Source organism: Cygnus olor, chromosome 4 (genome assembly GCF_009769625.2).
Source record: "Cygnus olor isolate bCygOlo1 chromosome 4, bCygOlo1.pri.v2, whole genome shotgun sequence".
Taxonomy (NCBI): Eukaryota; Metazoa; Chordata; class Aves; order Anseriformes; family Anatidae; genus Cygnus; species Cygnus olor.
In genome coordinates, this window is record NC_049172.1 from 16,384,973 (window position 1) to 16,403,280 (window position 18,308).

The window sequence follows — 18,308 nt, forward strand, 5'->3', positions numbered from 1 at the left end:
AGAGGAGACTATTTCCTTTCTAAAAAAATGTGTTTTATTTGCCTTCAGAAGAGGGTCCCTTTTTCCATCAGGATTTCATGTTGGCAGATATGTTTTGCAGCAGTGTTGTGACAGATTACAAACTTTGCAGGCTTGCCTGGATAGGAATGTCACTCACGATCATGCAAAAGCCTAAAACATGACTGAGGTCAGAAGGGTGGGGGCCTGCACGCTGCATTTGCTGCTGCCTTTGACCTCTGCTAGCCATTTGTCCTTGGTTAAGGTCAGTGTACGGTGCTGCCTACGCACAGGGTACGTGACTGAGGCCAGGGTAGTGCAGGAAGGACAGAAAGTTTCAGACCCCAGTCCAGGGAGAGCAGCCCACTTTCTACCTTGCAGGTGCAGTTTGAGGAGCGGGAGGACACCAAGGCCTGCACCATCGTCGTTAACGATGACGAGGTCTTTGAGAGCATGGAGAGTTTCACCGTGGAGCTCAGCATGCCAGCCTACGCGCTGCTGGGGAATGTCACCCGGGCCACGGTCACCATCACCGACGCAGAGGATGAGCCCACCCTGCAGTTCGACAGGAAGACGTACCACGTCAGCGAGAGTGCCGGTGTTCTCTCCGCTCCTGTTGAAAGAAAAGGTGGGTTGAGTCCGATCCCGCTCTGCCAGGGGGTGGATGAGGAGCCCCAGAGATGGCAGCCAACAGTAGCATATACCCTTGCCAAGCTCAGGCAAGTGACAGTTTCCTGTCAGCCAGCAAACAGTGACCCTCCCCCCAAAAAAAAACCACAAGTGGTGTTCCCTGGGGGTTTGTTTGTTTATGATTTTGGGAACGATTCTTTGATTTTTCAGAAGTAGTTTTGTGGTACAATTGAGATGACAAGAAACAATACAGGGCAAGTGGCTTAATTTTTTTTTTCTTCCCCAGCTCTGCCGTTAAGATTCACCAAACACGTTAAAGCTCCATGTTTTTGGATTTGTTTCTCCTCCCAGCATGAGCCTGTATTTATTTGCTGCTTCTCTGTGATCTAGATACTGTGTTTTGTGTGGACCCCATCACTGTGCCATATATTCTTTCATAGGCAAAGTTGGAAGTTAGACAAAAGCCAACTTTGGTGGAAGTTTAGTATTAGGGATGGTTTCTCCCCAGCTTCTCTAGTGAATGCTGCTGTGTTGTCTAAGTGAATGGTGTATAATGTCCTTCACCAAACGGAGTAAAAATATTTCCATAAAGCCATGTTTGTTTTTTTTCTGTTGCATCTTAGGGGATACGAGCAGCACCGTATCTGCTGTCTGCTACACCGTCCCCAAATCCGCCAAGGGAAGCAGCCCTTACATGCTGGAATCCGGCTCCGACTTCAAGTCCAGGGGGATGACGGATGACAGCCGCATAGTTTTTGGACCGGGCGTTAGCGTGTCGACGTGCGATGTCACGCTGATCGATGACAGTGAATACGAAGAGGAGGAGGAGTTCGAGATTGTGTTGGCTGATGCTTCGGATAACGCACGCATTGGCAGCCGGGCTTCAGCCAGCGTCTTCATCGGGGGTCCCAACGATGCCTCTACGGTGTTCCTGGGGAACGCTACTTTTGCTGTCAGTGAGGCTGCAGGTGAAGAGTGGCAGGGGCTCCCCCGGGGCTGCTCTGCATCGCATGGGGTGCTTACTGTGAAGGCATGCTTTTAACAGGTTGAAGTATTAGAAAGGCTGATTTAGGGCATGGCAGCAGAAACACAGGAGATCTGCAGAGAGTTTATAATCTTTCCTCTGTTCCTGAGGGGGAGGCTGGGGGTTGTTCTCCTCAACAGCCTGTGCTCAGTGAGGTGCAGCGATGAAGAGAGAAGCGCACGCTGGAGGTTGAGAAGTGGTTTTGCGATATGTGCCTGCTTTCTAATCTTGGTTCTCTTTTGTGTGCAACTGGTGATGCAGGAAACATTGAAATTCCAGTCCTCCGGCAGGGACCCGATCTCTCGACCCCCGTCTCAGTGTGGTGTGCCACTCGGGCGTCAGACCCTCCGTCTGCCAGCCCGGGAATCGATTATATCCCCAGCTCCAGAAAAATAGAATTCAGGCCAGGCAAGACAGAAGAGGTGAGGTCCCACTTTGTCTCCTGATGAGTCTGCCCATCTGAGGACATTTCTTGCTCGTATACGTGCACGCTCCGTATTTGCCATTTGAGTATTTTGAAAATCCTCTCAGGGCCACTTGAGAATTGTTAATGAATCTGCTAGGCACACATTTGCATCAGATCAGTGCTCCAGCCAGAGAAGATTCAGTCAGGCCACCTCTCCTGAGATAAAGGTTGTTGCCTTTTCTGTGAAATGATATGCTGGACTTACCTACAACATTGCTGCCATCGATCAGTGAACTTAGAAAAGACCTGACATAATGACTTTACATAAGAAACCCAAAAGTGATGCCAGGAAGGATGACAGCTTTACATCTTTAAAAGAGGGTCTTCTGTTTTCCTTCTAGTTCTGCACTCTGACAATCCTGGATGATGCTCAGTACCCAGTGATAGAAGGGCTGGAGACATTTGTTGTTTATCTCAGCTCACCCCACGGAGCAGAGCTAACAAAACCCTTCCAAGCGATCGTAGCCATTAATGACATCTTCCAAGATGGTAAGTTATCCACGGCAGCTCTGTCTAGTCCGTGCTAGTCTCTTCCTTAACACTTCCACACAGGAGGAGGCTCATCCAGGTAAGGTTATTCCTAGGCTGGATTTAGTCTGTTTTCCTGTGTTTCTCCCATTGCATGTGGCTGCCCTGTTTCTGTCCATGCATCACAGTCCAGAAGACCCTGGAGTCTTTGGAAGTGCAGAATGAACTCTCCTGTAGTGTTCACTCCCTTCTAGCCATTGTTGGCCTCCTCTGCTCAGAGCTCAGTCCTCGTTCATGATTTTCGTGGGCTGAAGTCCTCTTACTACGTGAGAATGTTTCACCTCATGTTGCCTTTCTGTTGTGTTTTAACCTCTCTCATGTTTGCTTGCTTAAGGAAAGCACACACTGTATAATCTTAACTTTGTAGTAGTCCTCTTTGCAGCTAGTAATTTCTTCCATGTCTGTCCACAAACAGTAGGATAATGCTTTGAGACCTAGTCCATACTTTGGTAGAGTCCTCACACAGTCCCTGCTCGACATGCCTCACAAACACACCATCCCTGCACCACCAGCCCTGTCTTGTCCTTCAGCACGTTGGAACAGCACCAAAATGTTAGGGAAGGAACAAGTTTCAGCAACCATTGAAAGTAGGTGACTAAGAGGTGACGAAGAGAGAGAGCTTCCTTCTGAAGAGCTGCAGGGTCTGCCAGTCCTGTGCTCTTTGGAGGGCTGATAGCAGTCATGATCACTAGTTTATTTGAAACAAAATCCTTTTCTGGGGCACAGTAAAACTGCCATTTCATTCTCTGGCTGTCAGGCTCCATGCAGCAGTTCCCCAAGGGTGTATGTGCTTTGATCAGCTCTTGTCACTCTGCAAATTCAATGCTGCCTGACGCCCTTTATTGCCTTCTGCAGTGCCAAGCATGCAGTTCACCAAGGATGCGTTCACGGTGAAGGAGAAGGAGGGTACTCTGCACATCCCCATCTTCCGCACTGGCGACCTGAGCTATGAGTCCTCTGTCAGGTGCTACACCCAGAGCCAGACCGCAGAGGTCACGGAGGACTTTGCAGAGAGGAGAAATGCAGAGGAGTCCCGCATCACTTTCTTGAAAGGGGAGAAGGTGAGCTGAACCTGGCTTATAGGGAGAGTGAAGTACTGGTGGGAGAGGTTCAGATCTCCTGCCTGACTCTGCATTGTCAGAGGGAGCTGACAGAGGCTGTCAGAACTGGGTTCGTATATGTGTAAGGTCACAAATCCTTCTGGTCCTGGAAATAGGACGTGACTGTGGAGGAGGTCTTTGTTTCATGATAAAACTGGTTAAAACGTAAAATGCCAATCCTCTGTGTCAGAAGGACTCAGGATCGATGTACCAGAGAGCTATGGGCTTGTGGAAGCTGATGTCTTCACTGCTGTCTTTCATTGTTTAACCGTGTGATTTGACCACACTGAAGAAGTAGCCTTAACAACGGAAGAGCTCTTCTTCCAGGGCAGGCGGTACTCAGACAAACAACCCTAGATAGTGAGGAAACAAGGTAGCCTTTCGGTGGCTTCAGGGAATTTATCAGTGTCTGCTGTTCTCTCCTGTTTGCTTGGCTTTAGGTGAAGAACTGCAGTGTTTACATCAGTGATGACTCTGCCTTTGAACCAGAGGAGCAGTTCCAGGTCTACCTTGGAAGCCCACTTGGAAACCATTGGAGTGGAGCTAGGATTGGGAAGATGGACGTGGCAACCATAACTGTCACCAACGACGAAGATGGTAAGCAAGGAAGCTCAACAAGGATGGAGGAGCTGCAGCGTAGGAGGCAGTTCCAAGGTGGTCAGCATGGTCTCGTCAAGAGTTTGCCGTTCAGTGTAGTGCACGAGTGCACTCAGTCATGTGGTCACAGCTCTGTTTTGTTGGGTTCACTCTCATGGAAGTACTGGTCTGTGTGCTGGAGGACCACGGGCCTGTGTGTAGGACCAGTGTGGTCACTGCTGTGGGGGCTTTGTGCAGTGAGTTGGTCTTACGGGAGGGATCAAGTAACACCGAACTGAACCCACCGTTTGTCCCGTTCCCCTGCTGTTGTACAGGGAGCTGCTGTGCTACCCCTGGGAGATGTTGCCTTCCCTCTGCAGTGCCACAGCCTGGAGAGATTCCCGGGGAAGCAAGGAGATGCAGGGTCCCCCGGGTGTGACGGGGAATGGGGCCATAGCGCCATTGCTTGGCACGGGCTGAGAGCACTGATGGCAGGGGGGTGGGAATCGTGTGCCATAGCCCAAGGCACATGTTCGATTCTTGCCCCATTCCAGCCCTTACAGCTGCACTTTTGTCCCCTGCTTGCGAGCCCCTTGCCCTGCAGACATGTAGATACAGTCTAAAAGGAGCTGGGCTTGGCTCACCCCGCTTGCTGAATGCTATTCATCTGCAAACAGTCAGCTGGTGTGCAAACCTGGGGCTTTTTCTTCACCACTGTCTCTCTAGCACCCACCATTGAGTTTGAAGAAGCTGCGTACCAAGTGCGGGAGCCGCCTGGCCCGGAGGGCGTTGCTGTTTTAAATATCAAGGTGGTCCGCAGAGGGGATCAGAACAGGACCTCGAAAGTCCGCTGTAGCACCCGGGATGGCTCAGCTCAGGCCGGAGTGGATTACTACCCCAAGAGCCGAGTGCTCAAATTCAGCCCAGGTAAGGGGTCCCTGGAGGGGAGAGAGTTATTTTGTTTGTGGTATTTCCTCCGTTTTTTGTTGTTGTTTTGTTTTGTTTTGTTTTGTTTTGTTAATGTATTTCAAATATACTACATGAGGCCTTACCATGTGGTATTTTTTGAAGTGTGACTTTCCCTTGGGCTGTAGCCGTAAGCTCTGCTACAGCTATAGTTTTGTGATGCAAAGAGGCTGAACAGCTAGATGAAGGGTGCCCAGAACAGAGGAAGAAGCACTGGTATTTGGCAGGTGAGGGAAAAGTGGTCCTCAGAGATTCAGCAGAGATCTTTCAGGATCCTGTAAGAGCGTAGACCGTGTTGCTGAGACCAAGAAGCCGTCACAAAACAGTTCTGCCTGCTGGTGAGAGAGAGAGCATTGTTGCTCGCAGCAGAGGTGGGATGTACTTCGGATCATAGATTTTTACTACAGACAGCTAATATAAGACAGGCATTATTAATCCTCAGATGGCATCTGCTAGTAAATCTATCACCTGATCAATCAGATCCGTTGTCATAGTCGGAGTTTTATGTATAGACTCCTGTGTGGAAAGGGCTGAATTATTAGTAGCAATGAGTGGAAATAAAATTTATAATGAGTATTTTGTCATAATGTTTCAGTGGTCGTGGCGTAGACCAGCTGTGCATTTTTTTAATGAGAACTTCAGAGCAATTTCCAATGATGAATCGAGTTCAAGTTCTCTCTGTTTCTCTTGCGTTTCCTCTCACAGGTGTGGACCACATCATATTTAAGGTGGAGATCATGTCCAATGAAGACCGAGAATGGCATGAGTCCTTTTCTCTAGTGCTGGGTCCAGATGACCCAGTGGAAGCTGTTCTCGGAGACACCAGCACTGCAACAGTGACTATTTTGGATCAAGAGGCATCGGGGAGCCTGATCCTACCAGCGCCTCCAGTGGTAAGCTGCCCGTTGCAGTGGGTATGATTTAGTACCCTTCAACTGAAACCAGACTGAAAACTCCAGCGGGTTTCTAAAGTAAATTTTCTAACGTAAAATTAAGAGCTGCAATCATGTGGCAGGCTTAGAGTGTGTGGGAAAGATTGTGTTTCCTATTCCTCCCCTCAGCCCCGAGTGAATGCTGCTGTCTTGCCTCTATACAGGTCGTCACCCTGGCTGATTATGACCGTGTGGAAGAAGCGACCAAGGATGGTGCCAAGAAATCCCCTTCCCCGGGCTACCCGCTCATCTGTGTCACTCCCTGTGACCCTCACTTCCCCAAGTACGCGGTCATGAAGGAGCGCTGCGGCGAGGCTGGGATCAACCAGTCATCGATACAGTTCAGCTGGGAAGTAGCAACCCCCACGGATGGGAACGGGGCCAGGTCACCTTTTGAAACAATCACCGACAACACGCCATTCACCAGCGTCAACCATAAGGTGCGTGGCTAGGTATTGGCATGAAAAGGCTGCAGAAGCACGTGGTGCAAGTCAGCAGAGGGCTTGGTGCAGCTCTGTTGGTCTGTGCGTTGTGTGATCACTCATATGTGAAATTTGGCACTGAAAAAAAGTGGCTGTGCCTGAAGGGGAGCCCAACACGCTGCCGTGACCTGTAGTGCCAGCTTTCGGCAGTGCCATTGGCTGCTTCCTTTCCATCCTGCTCAGGTTGCAGGAAGGGCTGAGCTCAACTTAGGAGTCACTGTTCCTTCAGGCAGTCATTTTGCTGCTTTGCTCCATGTGTGGCCTGGGACCTGTCTGTCCCTGGACTGTTCACGTCCTGCCCCACAAGCAGAATTGCTATTTTCCTCTAGGTGCTCCCAGCTGTGGTGTCTCAGCTCTTCTCAGGCATCGAGGTCTGTTTCTAGACCACGCACATTCATGCAGGAGTCTGAGCCATGTCTAATGGGTGGTGCACACTTTGGTTACACAGAGATTAAGACCTAAAGTCTCCTCAGATTTGGGAGTTAGCACGAGACATGGGGGCCTCTTTGGGGAAATTTATTTTCTTTTGGCTTCAGAAAACTTAGTGCTGTTTCACTGAGCCTGCTGAAAGCGCTACTTCTGTTGCTGTGGGAAGCAGCTGTGAGCACTCAGACACTTGAGTTAAATCCCTGGTGGCAAGGGACAGATGGAGCTTGGCAGGTCGTAAAGAGCTCAGGCTCCCTCTTCCCCTTCCATCAGTAAGTGGGCAGACTTAAGTAGCTGTAAAACACCCAACAGATTCAAGCATCTTTTTCAGCATGGGTGACAGTCACACCTGCAACCTCTGGCCAGGCAGACACTGGCACTCACATGCTCCCATTTTGCACGTGCAGTTGTCTGCCTTGCCTCTGTGCCGCCTCAAAACACCGGGACAACGTGATTTTGCTACGTTGAGAGATGTAATGCTGGCGCGTTTGACCCACGCGCACATTTCTCTCCCCTTGCTCCCTGCAGGTGCTGGACAGCATTTATTTCAGCCGGCGCTTCCTCGTGCGCTGTGTGGCCAAGGCTGTGGACAAAGCTGGCCATGCGGGCACCCCCCTGAGGAGCAACGTCGTCACTATAGGGACAGACAGTGCCATTTGCCACACTCCCATAGTCGCGGGGACAGCCCGAGGTTTCCAGGCACAGTCGTTCATTGCCACTCTGAAGTACTTGGATGTCAAACACAAGGAGCATCCCAACAGGTGTGAACCTGGAGGAGGGGAGCGAGGAGACCCCACATCCCCTCACGCGCCCCCCGAACAGCGCAAGGGTGCTCAGGGAAGCGCTCCCACTCTCTTCCTCACACCCTGCCCTGCCACAGGGGTGCCCTCCCTCTCAGGAAATGGGAGTTGGTGGGACAACGTGAGGGGCGGGTGTGTAGATGGGGGAATCTGGCTGTACCTAAAGATGAGATTGCCAGTGCCAGGCTTGCCCTGTCTGTGCTGCGCTGCTGCATGGCATGGGGTAGTGCACGAGGCTCCCGTGCCTGCCAGGCTGTCCTTTCTGCTGTCTCATCTGCTGTTTGTTCCAGGATCCACATCTCGGTGCAGATCCCTCATCAGGACGGTATGCTGCCCCTCATCTCCACCCTGCCGCTGCACAATCTGCATTTCCTGCTCTCCGAGTCTATCTACAGACACCAGCACGTCTGCTCGAACCTGGTCACCATCAGAGACCTTAAAGGCATCTCTGGTAATCTTAAAAGCCAGCTTTTGTTTTCTGAACTGGGGAGGAGGGAGGAACCAGTGAAGAAATGCAGCGTAGGCTCTGTCTTCCTCTGAGCTCTCATGACATTATGTAAATAATATTTCCTGTAACAAGTAATCTTCCTGTGCTAACAGCAGTGAGCAGAGTTGCCCTGTTGAAGATGAGATGCAGTGCATAGGAATGGTTAAATTACAATGGGGTTAAACAGCGCTGCTGTTTGAAGAGGTGGTAGGTTCACACCGTGCTGGGGATGTTCTGCTTTTCAAACCTGCCTTGTGATATCCATGCAGGTAGAGAGGGATCCATGGGAAGCACATCACTGTGTCTGTGTCACTGAGGTCTGCAATGTGGCAAAGGGAAGCAGTGAAAGCAAGTTCATCGCTAGAGGAAGTGCCAGAGCTAGAAAAAAACGGCAGTTTGTGTCTCTGACAGTCAGGGTAATGTGGTCCATGCTTGCTCCATGGAGGGCAGGGGGTGGTTGTACTTCACTCTCTTCGTTTCATACTCAAGCTGTTCTACATTAAAACTTGAAGTTTAACTTCAACCCTTAATTAGTAGGTTTATAAGTTTGCTTTTTAGGATCGTTGCCCTATTCCTGTAACGCTTTCACTCTTGAAGATCTGTGTGTGTTCAGTTTGACTGCTGGGGTCACGGAGAGGACCCAGGAGGTGTCCCCAGTGTGTTAAAAGTCACCAACACGACCTGAGAGTGAAAATGGGACTTCAGTACATGGCCTCAAACTCTTCAAAATCTGGACTGATCAGTGTCCTGATGTCTCTTAATCCCAGAGGCAGGGTTCCTGGACGAAGTAACGTACGATAGCATCGTTCTCGGCCCTGGCTATGACCGCCCTTACCAGTTCGACCCCACAGTGAGAGAGCCAAAGACAATCCAGCTCTACAAGCACCTCAACCTGAAGAGCTGCATTTGGACCTTTGATGCTTATTACGACATGACTGAATTAATTGATGTCTGCGGAGGCTCCGTAACAGCGGACTTCCAGGTGAGATGGCATATCCACAGCTCTTTCATGTAATCCAGATCTTTGTCCATTCTCAGGCAAAGCTCCACTGTATGTTCATGAACATTTACTGGGTATTTTTGCTGCTCTGCTCTATACAACTGAAGCACATTTTTCCCCTTTTAGCAAGAGAAGAACAGTGCTTTGTGAAATGCACTTAATTAATTTGTTTCGGTCAGGGTGATGTGGGCTTTATTCTCTTAGAGTGCCTGTAAAATATCTTTTGTTAACATAAGGGTATGCTAGAAATACAGAACATTCACACCTGCGCTCCATTCTTTTACAGCTTCGACCATATCCTTAGCCAATACGAATGAGCAAAGAGCAGAGCAGAGGCCCATCAGTTTGTACTCCTCAATGGGGTTCAGTGGAGGCAGGTCATAGGAGTTTTTAGGTAATGTCTTAATTAACTAACTGACAGACCAAAAGCCAGAAACGCTCTCCTGTAAAAAAAACAGTAGCTTTTGCTACTAAGATGTGTCTCACTGCCCTCTCGTGGATGGATTATACGTGTACATCTCTCTCAAGTGAGCATCTCATCTGCGTTAGATTCTTGTACTGAATTCCCAGTCAGACTGTTATGGCCAACATAATCTATTTTAATTCCTGCTGGTCTGAAATAGTTTGCTAACTTTCCCGTTATAGCTCCAATTATTTGCACAGATCCAGAGAAGCTCCTTGAACCAAGCAGCTGCATAATTTAGTATGTGGAGACTGGCACCAGCCCCTCTGGCATGTCTCTTCTTGAGCTGTCTCGGAGGCTTGCAGAGTGCAAGCTGCACTCCACAGATAAATGCTGTATGTGCAGCTGGAGAGCTGTGGCATACCAGGTGCTCCTAGGGGCAGTTCTGAGCAAGCAGAATCGCTTATTTTTAAATGGGAAAAATTTTGAGGTGAGGTTGTGACCACAGCTCCTTTTGTCAGGTGCATTAATGACAGTCCAGTGCTAACTTTTTTGCATATCAGCTAGTTGTTTTCATTGCAAATTCCGGTATTATAATGAGTTTGGGATGCCCCAAAAGACTGCAGGCATCTTCATTTATGTCCATTGCAGGTACTCAAATCCCCACACTATGGGGTCTAGAGTGATGCATATGCTCTTATCTGATCCTGGACTCGAACTTGAGCTTTCTTGCCTCTCTGGAGAAGCTCGGTGAGGGTTTCCAGCATCACTTACTGAACTTCAGGTTCACAGTGGGAGCAGAGAACCTCCTAGACTCCAGGGAGAAGAGGGCTGCTTTGAGCCCTTTCCAAAATTCCGCTCTCTATTGGTCAGGGACATAACTTACATGTTTATCATCCAGTTAATGCAAACAAAAATCACTCATTTTTCTAAACAACCTTTTACAAATCTGTTCCTGTTGTGTGATATGGGAGAGTAGCATTCCCCAGCCTGCTCGTGTCTGTGCCACAGAGCCCACGTGATGCAGGGGTACCGAGGATGCTCGGAGGTGCAACAGCGTGCAGTGACCCGTGCTGCTCTCCCCGATGCATGTGTGTCTCGCCCCACTACACTGCAGTCTGCAATGTGGATGCAGATGTTGTATTCCTGCAGTGAATAGTTTAGGCACCAAGGGGAAGGCAAAATGACTTGCATCTACGTGCTTTCCCTATTTGCAGAGCAGAACATGAATGAAGTGGGTGCTGTGAGTCCAGGCCAGTGACTCTCCTTTGCAAAGTGCATAACCACTTACTGGGTTTTATTGACAGGTACGGGACTCTGCTCAGTCCTTCTTAACCGTCCACGTCCCTCTCTACGTGTCCTATATTTACGTGACAGCACCGAGAGGTTGGGCTTCTCTTGAGCATCACACAGAGATGGAGTTCTCCTTTTTCTACGACACTGTTCTCTGGAGGACAGGTAGGTCCCAGGCGTTGGAGGGGGCACAGGAGAATTTCTTTGTTCTGTTTTTCAATTTTCTTAGTTTCTGCACTGCCACTGCAGTCCTGAGTTTGGGTAGTGCTCACTGAAGTAAAGGGTATGCAGGCTGAGTCCATGAGCGCCTGCTTTTGTGAAAGCTTGGCAAGGGAGCTGTCATTGCCCCCGGCCTCTCTGTTAGTGGAAACCTTCGTCGCTAAGGTACTGCAGGAAAAGAGCTACATCTTCATAGGGGTCTCCCCAGCCAGGCCGAGGTTGCTCCCTCTGGGACATTTGGCATGATTTCTCCAACACTTTCCAGCGGCTGTGGGAACCGCAGTCGGGTTCCTCAGCCTCCTGTCTCTCACAGGTGGGATTTTCCTATCGTGACCCCTTGGTGGTTAAACCCCCAGCACTTCCAGCAGTGAGCCCTGAATCGTTCCTGTCCTCTGCTGGTGGTGACATCCAAGACCTGCCATCACTGTGTCTGTGTGGTTTATCCTGCACCTGGGAGTCTCCCATTTCCAGCTCGTTTATCTTTCTTTCTCACAATATCTGGAGCTTGTGTGCCTGCAGCCTTGAGGGGTATTGCTGCTCCTGTTGGCACCTTGGGTTTCACCCTGGCGGTGGTGATGCCGAGTATCCCAGAGGAGGGACCTGGGATGCTCAGGGGCTATGGCCAGGAGTACCCAGAAGCAGTCATCCACAACAGCCTCCTTGGCGTATAGCTGGTGTAAAACAAGGTACATTCAAGGCACATAAGGGGAAGTTCATGTATTTGCTTCCTTAAGGCTTGAGTGAGACTGACGCAGCACGTGTGGACAATGGAGGAAATCATAACTGACACACTGCAGGGTGTTCCCAGTCAAACTGAGCCTTTCTGGAGCTCTCTCAAATGCTGCTTCTGGAGCTACCTAGGGCTGACAGACCCCACTTGAGGACTTGTTGTGCCACGTGGCCTCTCCAGTGACTCTGTTCTTGCTGCACCACACAGGGATTCAGACAGACAGCGTCCTTTCAGCCCGACTGCAGATAATCAGGATCTACATCCGTGAGGACGGCCGGCTGGTTATCGAGTTCAAGACCCAGGCCAAGTTCAGAGGTGAGAGCGCTGTGAAAACGCAGATCGGTTCTGAAGACTCAGGCAGGAAAACAAGCCATGACCAAGGACAGCGTTCATGTTCAAAGCGAGTATTTCTGCCCGAGAGCCAGTTTGCTGTTCCTCTTAGTAGCCTCTTGACCTAGAAATACTTCCTGTAGCCAGTCTGCTACTACTGAAAGCTAAAAACTGCACCTGGATGGGAGGGAGGCACCAGCAGCTGGTGCTCTGAGCAGGCTCTAAAGTCGCTCCTGAAGAGAGACTTGGAGTCCCTCTGTGCTGAGGTGTGCAGCACGGGTCTCCCAGTACTCCGCCTGAGCTGTCACCTCCTTGTCCTCGCCACAGGGCTCTTTGTGATGGAGCACCACAGCCTGCCTGATGTGAAGTCATCTTTAGTGACTCCAGACCACCTGGGAGGGATCGAATTTGACCTGCAGCTGCTGTGGAGCGCTCAGACTTTCGACTCTCCCTACCAGCTCTGGAGAGCAACCAGCTCCTATAACAGGTGAGGACAGCGGGCTCAGCTTCCCAAATCCTAACAGTCTTCCTAAGTAATCAGCGTGCACGTAATTAGCAGCAGCAGAGCAGTTTCAAATCCTGGCCAGAGAGCACAATCCCTGTTGCCCTTTCAGCAGCCACAGACACAGCAAGCATGGAGTGGCCGGGAGCCAGCTTTATTTAGGGGTTCAGAGCTAGAGCGCGCAGGGTGCTGCCGTCACTGCTGGAAACACTGCTCTGTCAGCTGTGTGAGTAGGGGGAAAAAAACAGTTCATCTTGTAACGGCATTTTTCTAGGAATTAGCTAGTGTGTATGTGTATGTAAATACCGGGGTGACAGCGTATTCAAGGTGGTTTTTGCAGTCTGCAAGTTAAGGCAGGATTTCATGTTTACAACCCACTTAACCACTAGTGCCAACCAACTTAACCTCCTTGGAGGAGAGAGGTATGTCCAGAACTAGAAATATTTGGTTCACTTAAAAAAAAAAATCCTTTTTATTATTATTTCTGTCTGTGACTGTTTCTTCTTTCATCTGTGCTCCTTGCACAGAGGGTCAAATTAAACACTGTCAGTCAATTTCATCCCTCCTGCACCTGCTGGAGTACACGAATGTTTCTGGGGTTGGGTTATGTCCTGCCATGAACGCTGTCCTGCTGACTTTCCCTAATTCAAAACCTGTGGGTGTTAGGCAAACACATCAGCTGGGTGAATGGCTTGGAGCCTGGTTTGGTGACCGCAGTGTCTCCTCTCTGTTCTCAGGAAGGACTACTCTGGAGAGTACACAATATTCTTGATCCCCTGCACTGTGCAGCCCACGCAGCCGTGGATAGAGCCTGGAGATAAGCCCCTGCCCTGCACGGCTCACGCTCCTGAGCGGTAAGGAGGCACCATCGCCACCTCCCGACCTACTCTCAGCTGGTTTGGGTTGTTTGCATGGTCCCAGGCAGCCTGTGTCAGCAGAATGGCGAGGGCAGGAACCTCCCCTTTGGACTGTCACACGTCTCAGCCCGCGGTTTTCAGCCATGGGGCTGCGGAAGCCTGCGTAGTCTTTGGTTGTCCTAGATGGAATTAAAACCAAAACCTATTGTCAGAAGGCTTCAGCTGGTTGTGCAGGGCCTGGCACTGGAAAACGGGGCAGGGTGAGGGGAAACGTGTAAGCTTGTGTTGAAAACCAGTGTTGTATGGGCTGCTGGGCTATAAACAGTAAAAGCAGGATGGAAGAAAGGTAAAGCAGGTGTAACTTCAAGTCACCAGCACATAACTTCAGATGTGTCCAAACCAAACCTCACCTTTTTCCTTTCCCGTCCCAATTTCAGATTTTTGATCCCGATTGCCTTCCAGCAGACCAACCGCCCAGTTCCCGTTGTCTACTCCCTAAACACGGAGTTTCAGCTCTGTAACAATGAGAAGGTGTTTCTGATGGATCCCACCAAATCCGAAATGTCTCTGGCAGAAATGGATTACAAAGGGGCTTTTTCAAAGGGTAGGATTTTTTTCGTTCCTGTTCCTGGCATGGTCCTGTTCTCAGAACTTCCATTCCTGGGGTAGAGGAGGGTAAAGCTCAGATTTGGCTTTGCCTCTTTTACAGCACCAGATGGTATTTGGAGCACATCCACAGCCCTGTGATACCAGGACCAGAATGTGCTCATGGCAGAGCGTTCTGTCATCTGCACATGCATATGTGCAAAACCACAGCCACCTGCAGCCTGACGCCTGTGGCTGTCACAGCGCTTCTCTCGTGGAGCTTCTTGTCACCGCCTTCTTGATGTCCCTTGGAGAGTTTAACCTGACTTGTTCTCCCAACCTCCCCAGGGCAAATCCTGTATGGCCGCGTGCTCTGGAACCCCGAACAAAACCTGAACGCCGCTTACAAACTGCAGCTGGAGAAGGTCTACCTGTGCACGGGCAAGGATGGCTACGTGCCTTTCTTTGACCCAACGGGAACTGTCTATAACGAGGGGCCCCAGTATGGCTGCATTCAACCCAACAAGCACCTGAAACACAGATTTCTCCTCTTGGTAAGCTTTCTGCCCTGGAAAAAAACACAATGTGGAGCGTTACGTGCAATTGTGTCTGGATAAGTCTTGTCTCTTAGCTTCTTGCTAACCTAAGGGACCTGTGAGCAAAATTACATGCCTGCTTTTGGGGAGGGGCTGCACATCAGGGAGCACTGTGAGGGGTCCTTACTGAAACAATTTGCTTGCAGAGCTCTCCTCTGCTTATGCTTCGTGTTTGTTTTTCCCCTAGTGCAAACAAATTCAGACTACAAAGGGATGAGAAGTGAAACGCGGTGGCTTTTTTGTAGTACTAGGCAGACATATCCAATCTGTAAAGATAAGGCCAACTTCTCCTCAGTCTTTATCCCTGAGTATTTTTTAGTCTAAAAAAAAAAACAACAGATGAGGTAGAAAAAAAATGGGTGTACCAAGCTTTTAAATATTCTCGTGATCTCTGTTTATACCATGGCTTGGAATTGACAGGACTGGCAGCATATAAAGGAGGATCTGTTTATCAGCTACACAGAAATTCTCCTTTGCTGTATAAAGCTACGACTACCTCCCAGCCTGCATCCAGCTCTAATTGCATGTTTTCAAATTAACATTTGCAAATTAGCATTGCTTTCCTTCACACTGCCACTGAAGCAGCCCTTGAAGGCTGTCTGTTCAGTGCGTGATGCTGACAGCACACGCTCCCGCTCTGATTCCCAGGACCGAAACCAGCCCGAAGTGACAGATAAGTATTTCCACGATGTGCCTTTTGATGCGCACTTTGCTTCTGAGCTGCCCGAGTTTCAGTCAGTGAGCAGCATGCCCGGAGTCGACGGATTTACTCTGAAGGTGGATGCTCTCTACAAGGTATGTACTGAGTGATGGTGGTACACCAAAACTAACTTGTCTCTCCAGGACTTTCCAAATGCTTTGGGAATTACAGGCCCAGGGCCTGACACTGCCTAGAAGAACCAAATTCATGCTAGGGTGGGTCTGGCAGCCTTCTGCAACACAGTGCACTGGCTCTCCTCTCACACTCACCTGCAACAAGGTCTCCCTGAAGCGAGGCGGACTCACGTACTTGTTGTGATCTGCATTTGCAGATCATGTTGTAATAGGCCTTTCCTTGATTTGCCTCAGTCAAAACGTGGGGTGAGAAATCAGAGTTTCTTCCAGCTGCGGGGCACATAAGCTGTGCTGTCTGTGTCTCTGGGGATGAGCAGAGCTCAGAGCTTGCAGTTCCCCTTCCCACTCACAAGGGCAGGCGACCTCTGGCGTGATTCTGGTCTGTGCGTGGAGGCTGGCTCTAGCCTCTGGCCCGAGGCTGGCTCGAAGGAGCCAGGCTGATCAGGGCAGAAACCTATGGGACACAAAGGAAGCTCTCTCCACAGGGAGCAGAATTCTAGATTGAGGCTTTTTGGTCCCTCCCCAGAGAGGCCCTCTTTTTAACCTGGTGACCGCTGTTGGCTTAAGTGACTTTGTGGCATTCCTAGGATCACACCATAAGTTAACAGTGGAGCCAGTTCAGAAGCAAACTCCCACACAGAAAATGGAGACGAGGAGTTTGTTCTGGTGGTTAGGGCTTTTTTCAAAGGACTCAGGAAAACAGCTCATAAAAGGCGGGTTAGAAATGTTCCTAAATTAATTGTTGTAGTTGCCAAAAGCAGGCAAGAAGACTGAACGCCTCACCTGGTGATAAATATCATTGCTGGTGCTTATAAAAGCACACTGAGCTTTTTTGCTGGTATTTGCATGAATCAAAAAAATGGGGGAAAAAATGCATCAAGTTCTGTGTTTACCAAACAAGATCGCTTCATCTGAAGCCTGTAGTGAAGGCTTCCTGTGTGCGTCTCCCCTTTCTCACAGGTGGAAGCTGGGCATCAGTGGTACCTTCAGGTCATCTACATCATCGGCCCGGAGAGCATCGCAGGGCCTCGCGTTCAGCGCTCCCTGGCTCACCACGTGAAACGCAGCCGCAGGGACGTGGTGGACGGCGACGGGAGGCTGGTGCTGGACGACTCCTTGATCTACGACAACGAGGGCGACCAGGTCAAGAACGGCACCAACATGAAGTCACTGATCCTGGAGATGGAGGAGGCCGTGGTCGCAGCCTCCTTATCGCAGACGGGCGCGTCCCTCGGGAGCGCGTTCGCTGCCGTCATGCTGCTGGTGCTGGTGCTTCTGGGAGTCTGCCTCGTCACCAGGAGGTGTCGGAAGCTGCAGAGGAAGCGAGAGGCTGCCCGAGCTGCCCCGGAGGAGCATCCCCTGAACACCAAGGTGGAGCTGCCCAAGGGCACGGAGAAGGTGGTGAACAGCCAGTACTGCACCGTGAGGAACATCAACATATTGAGGGAAACGGGGGGCGTCTCCAGCCTGAAAGGTAGGAAGGTGAAGCAGGTGAACTTAGAAGTCAAAGTCCACAACAACTTGCACGACGGAACAGAAGTTTAATGGAGCACATACTTTTGTTTTCTAAAAGCTTTTTATAACTTGTAAAAGAGAAAAACACAGAAATGAAAAACAAAAGGTAAGTAAAACTATGCTGATATTTTTATACTCTCGTGAGAAAAGGAGTGGCTCTGGCTTTGTGTGATGAGCAGCAGTCCAGGCTCCCACTCCTCTGCCTGCGACCGAGCTCCCTCATCGCACACAGCTCGTTTGTGCTGATATCTGAGCAGGGGAAAATGCCGTCGGGGCAGAAGTCCCCCAGGGAGGGAGGCCCGTATCTGCAGCGGGGCCTCGTTCAGCCCTCACGAGGAAGAGACCGTGGTTCCACGCGGGACCTGGCGGCGCTTTCAGCTATCACTGGGAAACTTGATGCATTTGTGGCACTGTGTTGCTGAGCCTTGAGCACCCCAGTGTGTGCCTGCAGCACATGGGAGCAGTTCCCACCTCCCTCGGGGCAAAAACAAGAAAAGCAACTTATCCTTGTGTAATAGCAGAGGCAGGGTGACTCGCTTTGCTTCTTAAAATGAGGCAAAACTAGACAGAAAACCCACTTGCAAACATGGTGCTCAGTATTTTGGGATTTGGGGTTTCATTTTGCCTGAGCCTCAGGCACTGGCAGCTCGGCTGCAGCCCTGTGGGGGTTTTGCTGCAGTGGTGCTCGTGGCGGGGGGGTGTGGGGGGTGGCAGGGACATGAATTGTCACATGGGGCGTTAATTGTCACATCTCACCGCACTGCAGAGTAAAGTTTGAGTATGAACCTATCAGAGCGTGACGGGGGTGTCCTTTCCCTGCGCCTCCCTGCCTTCGGCCTCCACTTCTCCCCACTGCAGCACACGGGGGAGGCCCCTGGCCCCCTGCCCACAGCATCCAATGGGGCCGTGGCAGCAGAGTGGTCGGTGGGGAGCTCCCCAGGGGGTGGGGTGGTGGGGCTGCGGGCGGTACCTGGGGGTGTCCTTGGCCCCTTTCCTGCCCCAAGCCCTGCTGCTGCTCCCCAGCCGTGCA

General features: G+C 50.4%; 1 protein-coding gene across 1 annotated transcript in view; it reads left to right on the plus strand.

The window, feature by feature from the left end:
- FRAS1 (Fraser extracellular matrix complex subunit 1) overlaps nt 1-18,067 on the plus strand; it is a 160,954-nt gene extending 142,887 nt beyond the window's left edge. The window contains 20 exon segments of the mRNA XM_040555411.1: nt 379-625; nt 1,251-1,595; nt 1,913-2,073; nt 2,459-2,606; nt 3,501-3,706; nt 4,186-4,342; nt 5,048-5,248; nt 5,993-6,180; nt 6,384-6,659; nt 7,656-7,888; nt 8,218-8,378; nt 9,182-9,396; nt 11,125-11,275; nt 12,267-12,374; nt 12,717-12,876; nt 13,629-13,745; nt 14,186-14,352; nt 14,682-14,887; nt 15,578-15,724; nt 16,724-18,067. Coding sequence (XP_040411345.1) covers nt 379-625; nt 1,251-1,595; nt 1,913-2,073; nt 2,459-2,606; nt 3,501-3,706; nt 4,186-4,342; nt 5,048-5,248; nt 5,993-6,180; nt 6,384-6,659; nt 7,656-7,888; nt 8,218-8,378; nt 9,182-9,396; nt 11,125-11,275; nt 12,267-12,374; nt 12,717-12,876; nt 13,629-13,745; nt 14,186-14,352; nt 14,682-14,887; nt 15,578-15,724; nt 16,724-17,308 — 4,179 coding nt within the window. The 3' untranslated portion in view covers nt 17,309-18,067.
- Nucleotides 18,068-18,308: the final 241 nt, after the last annotated feature.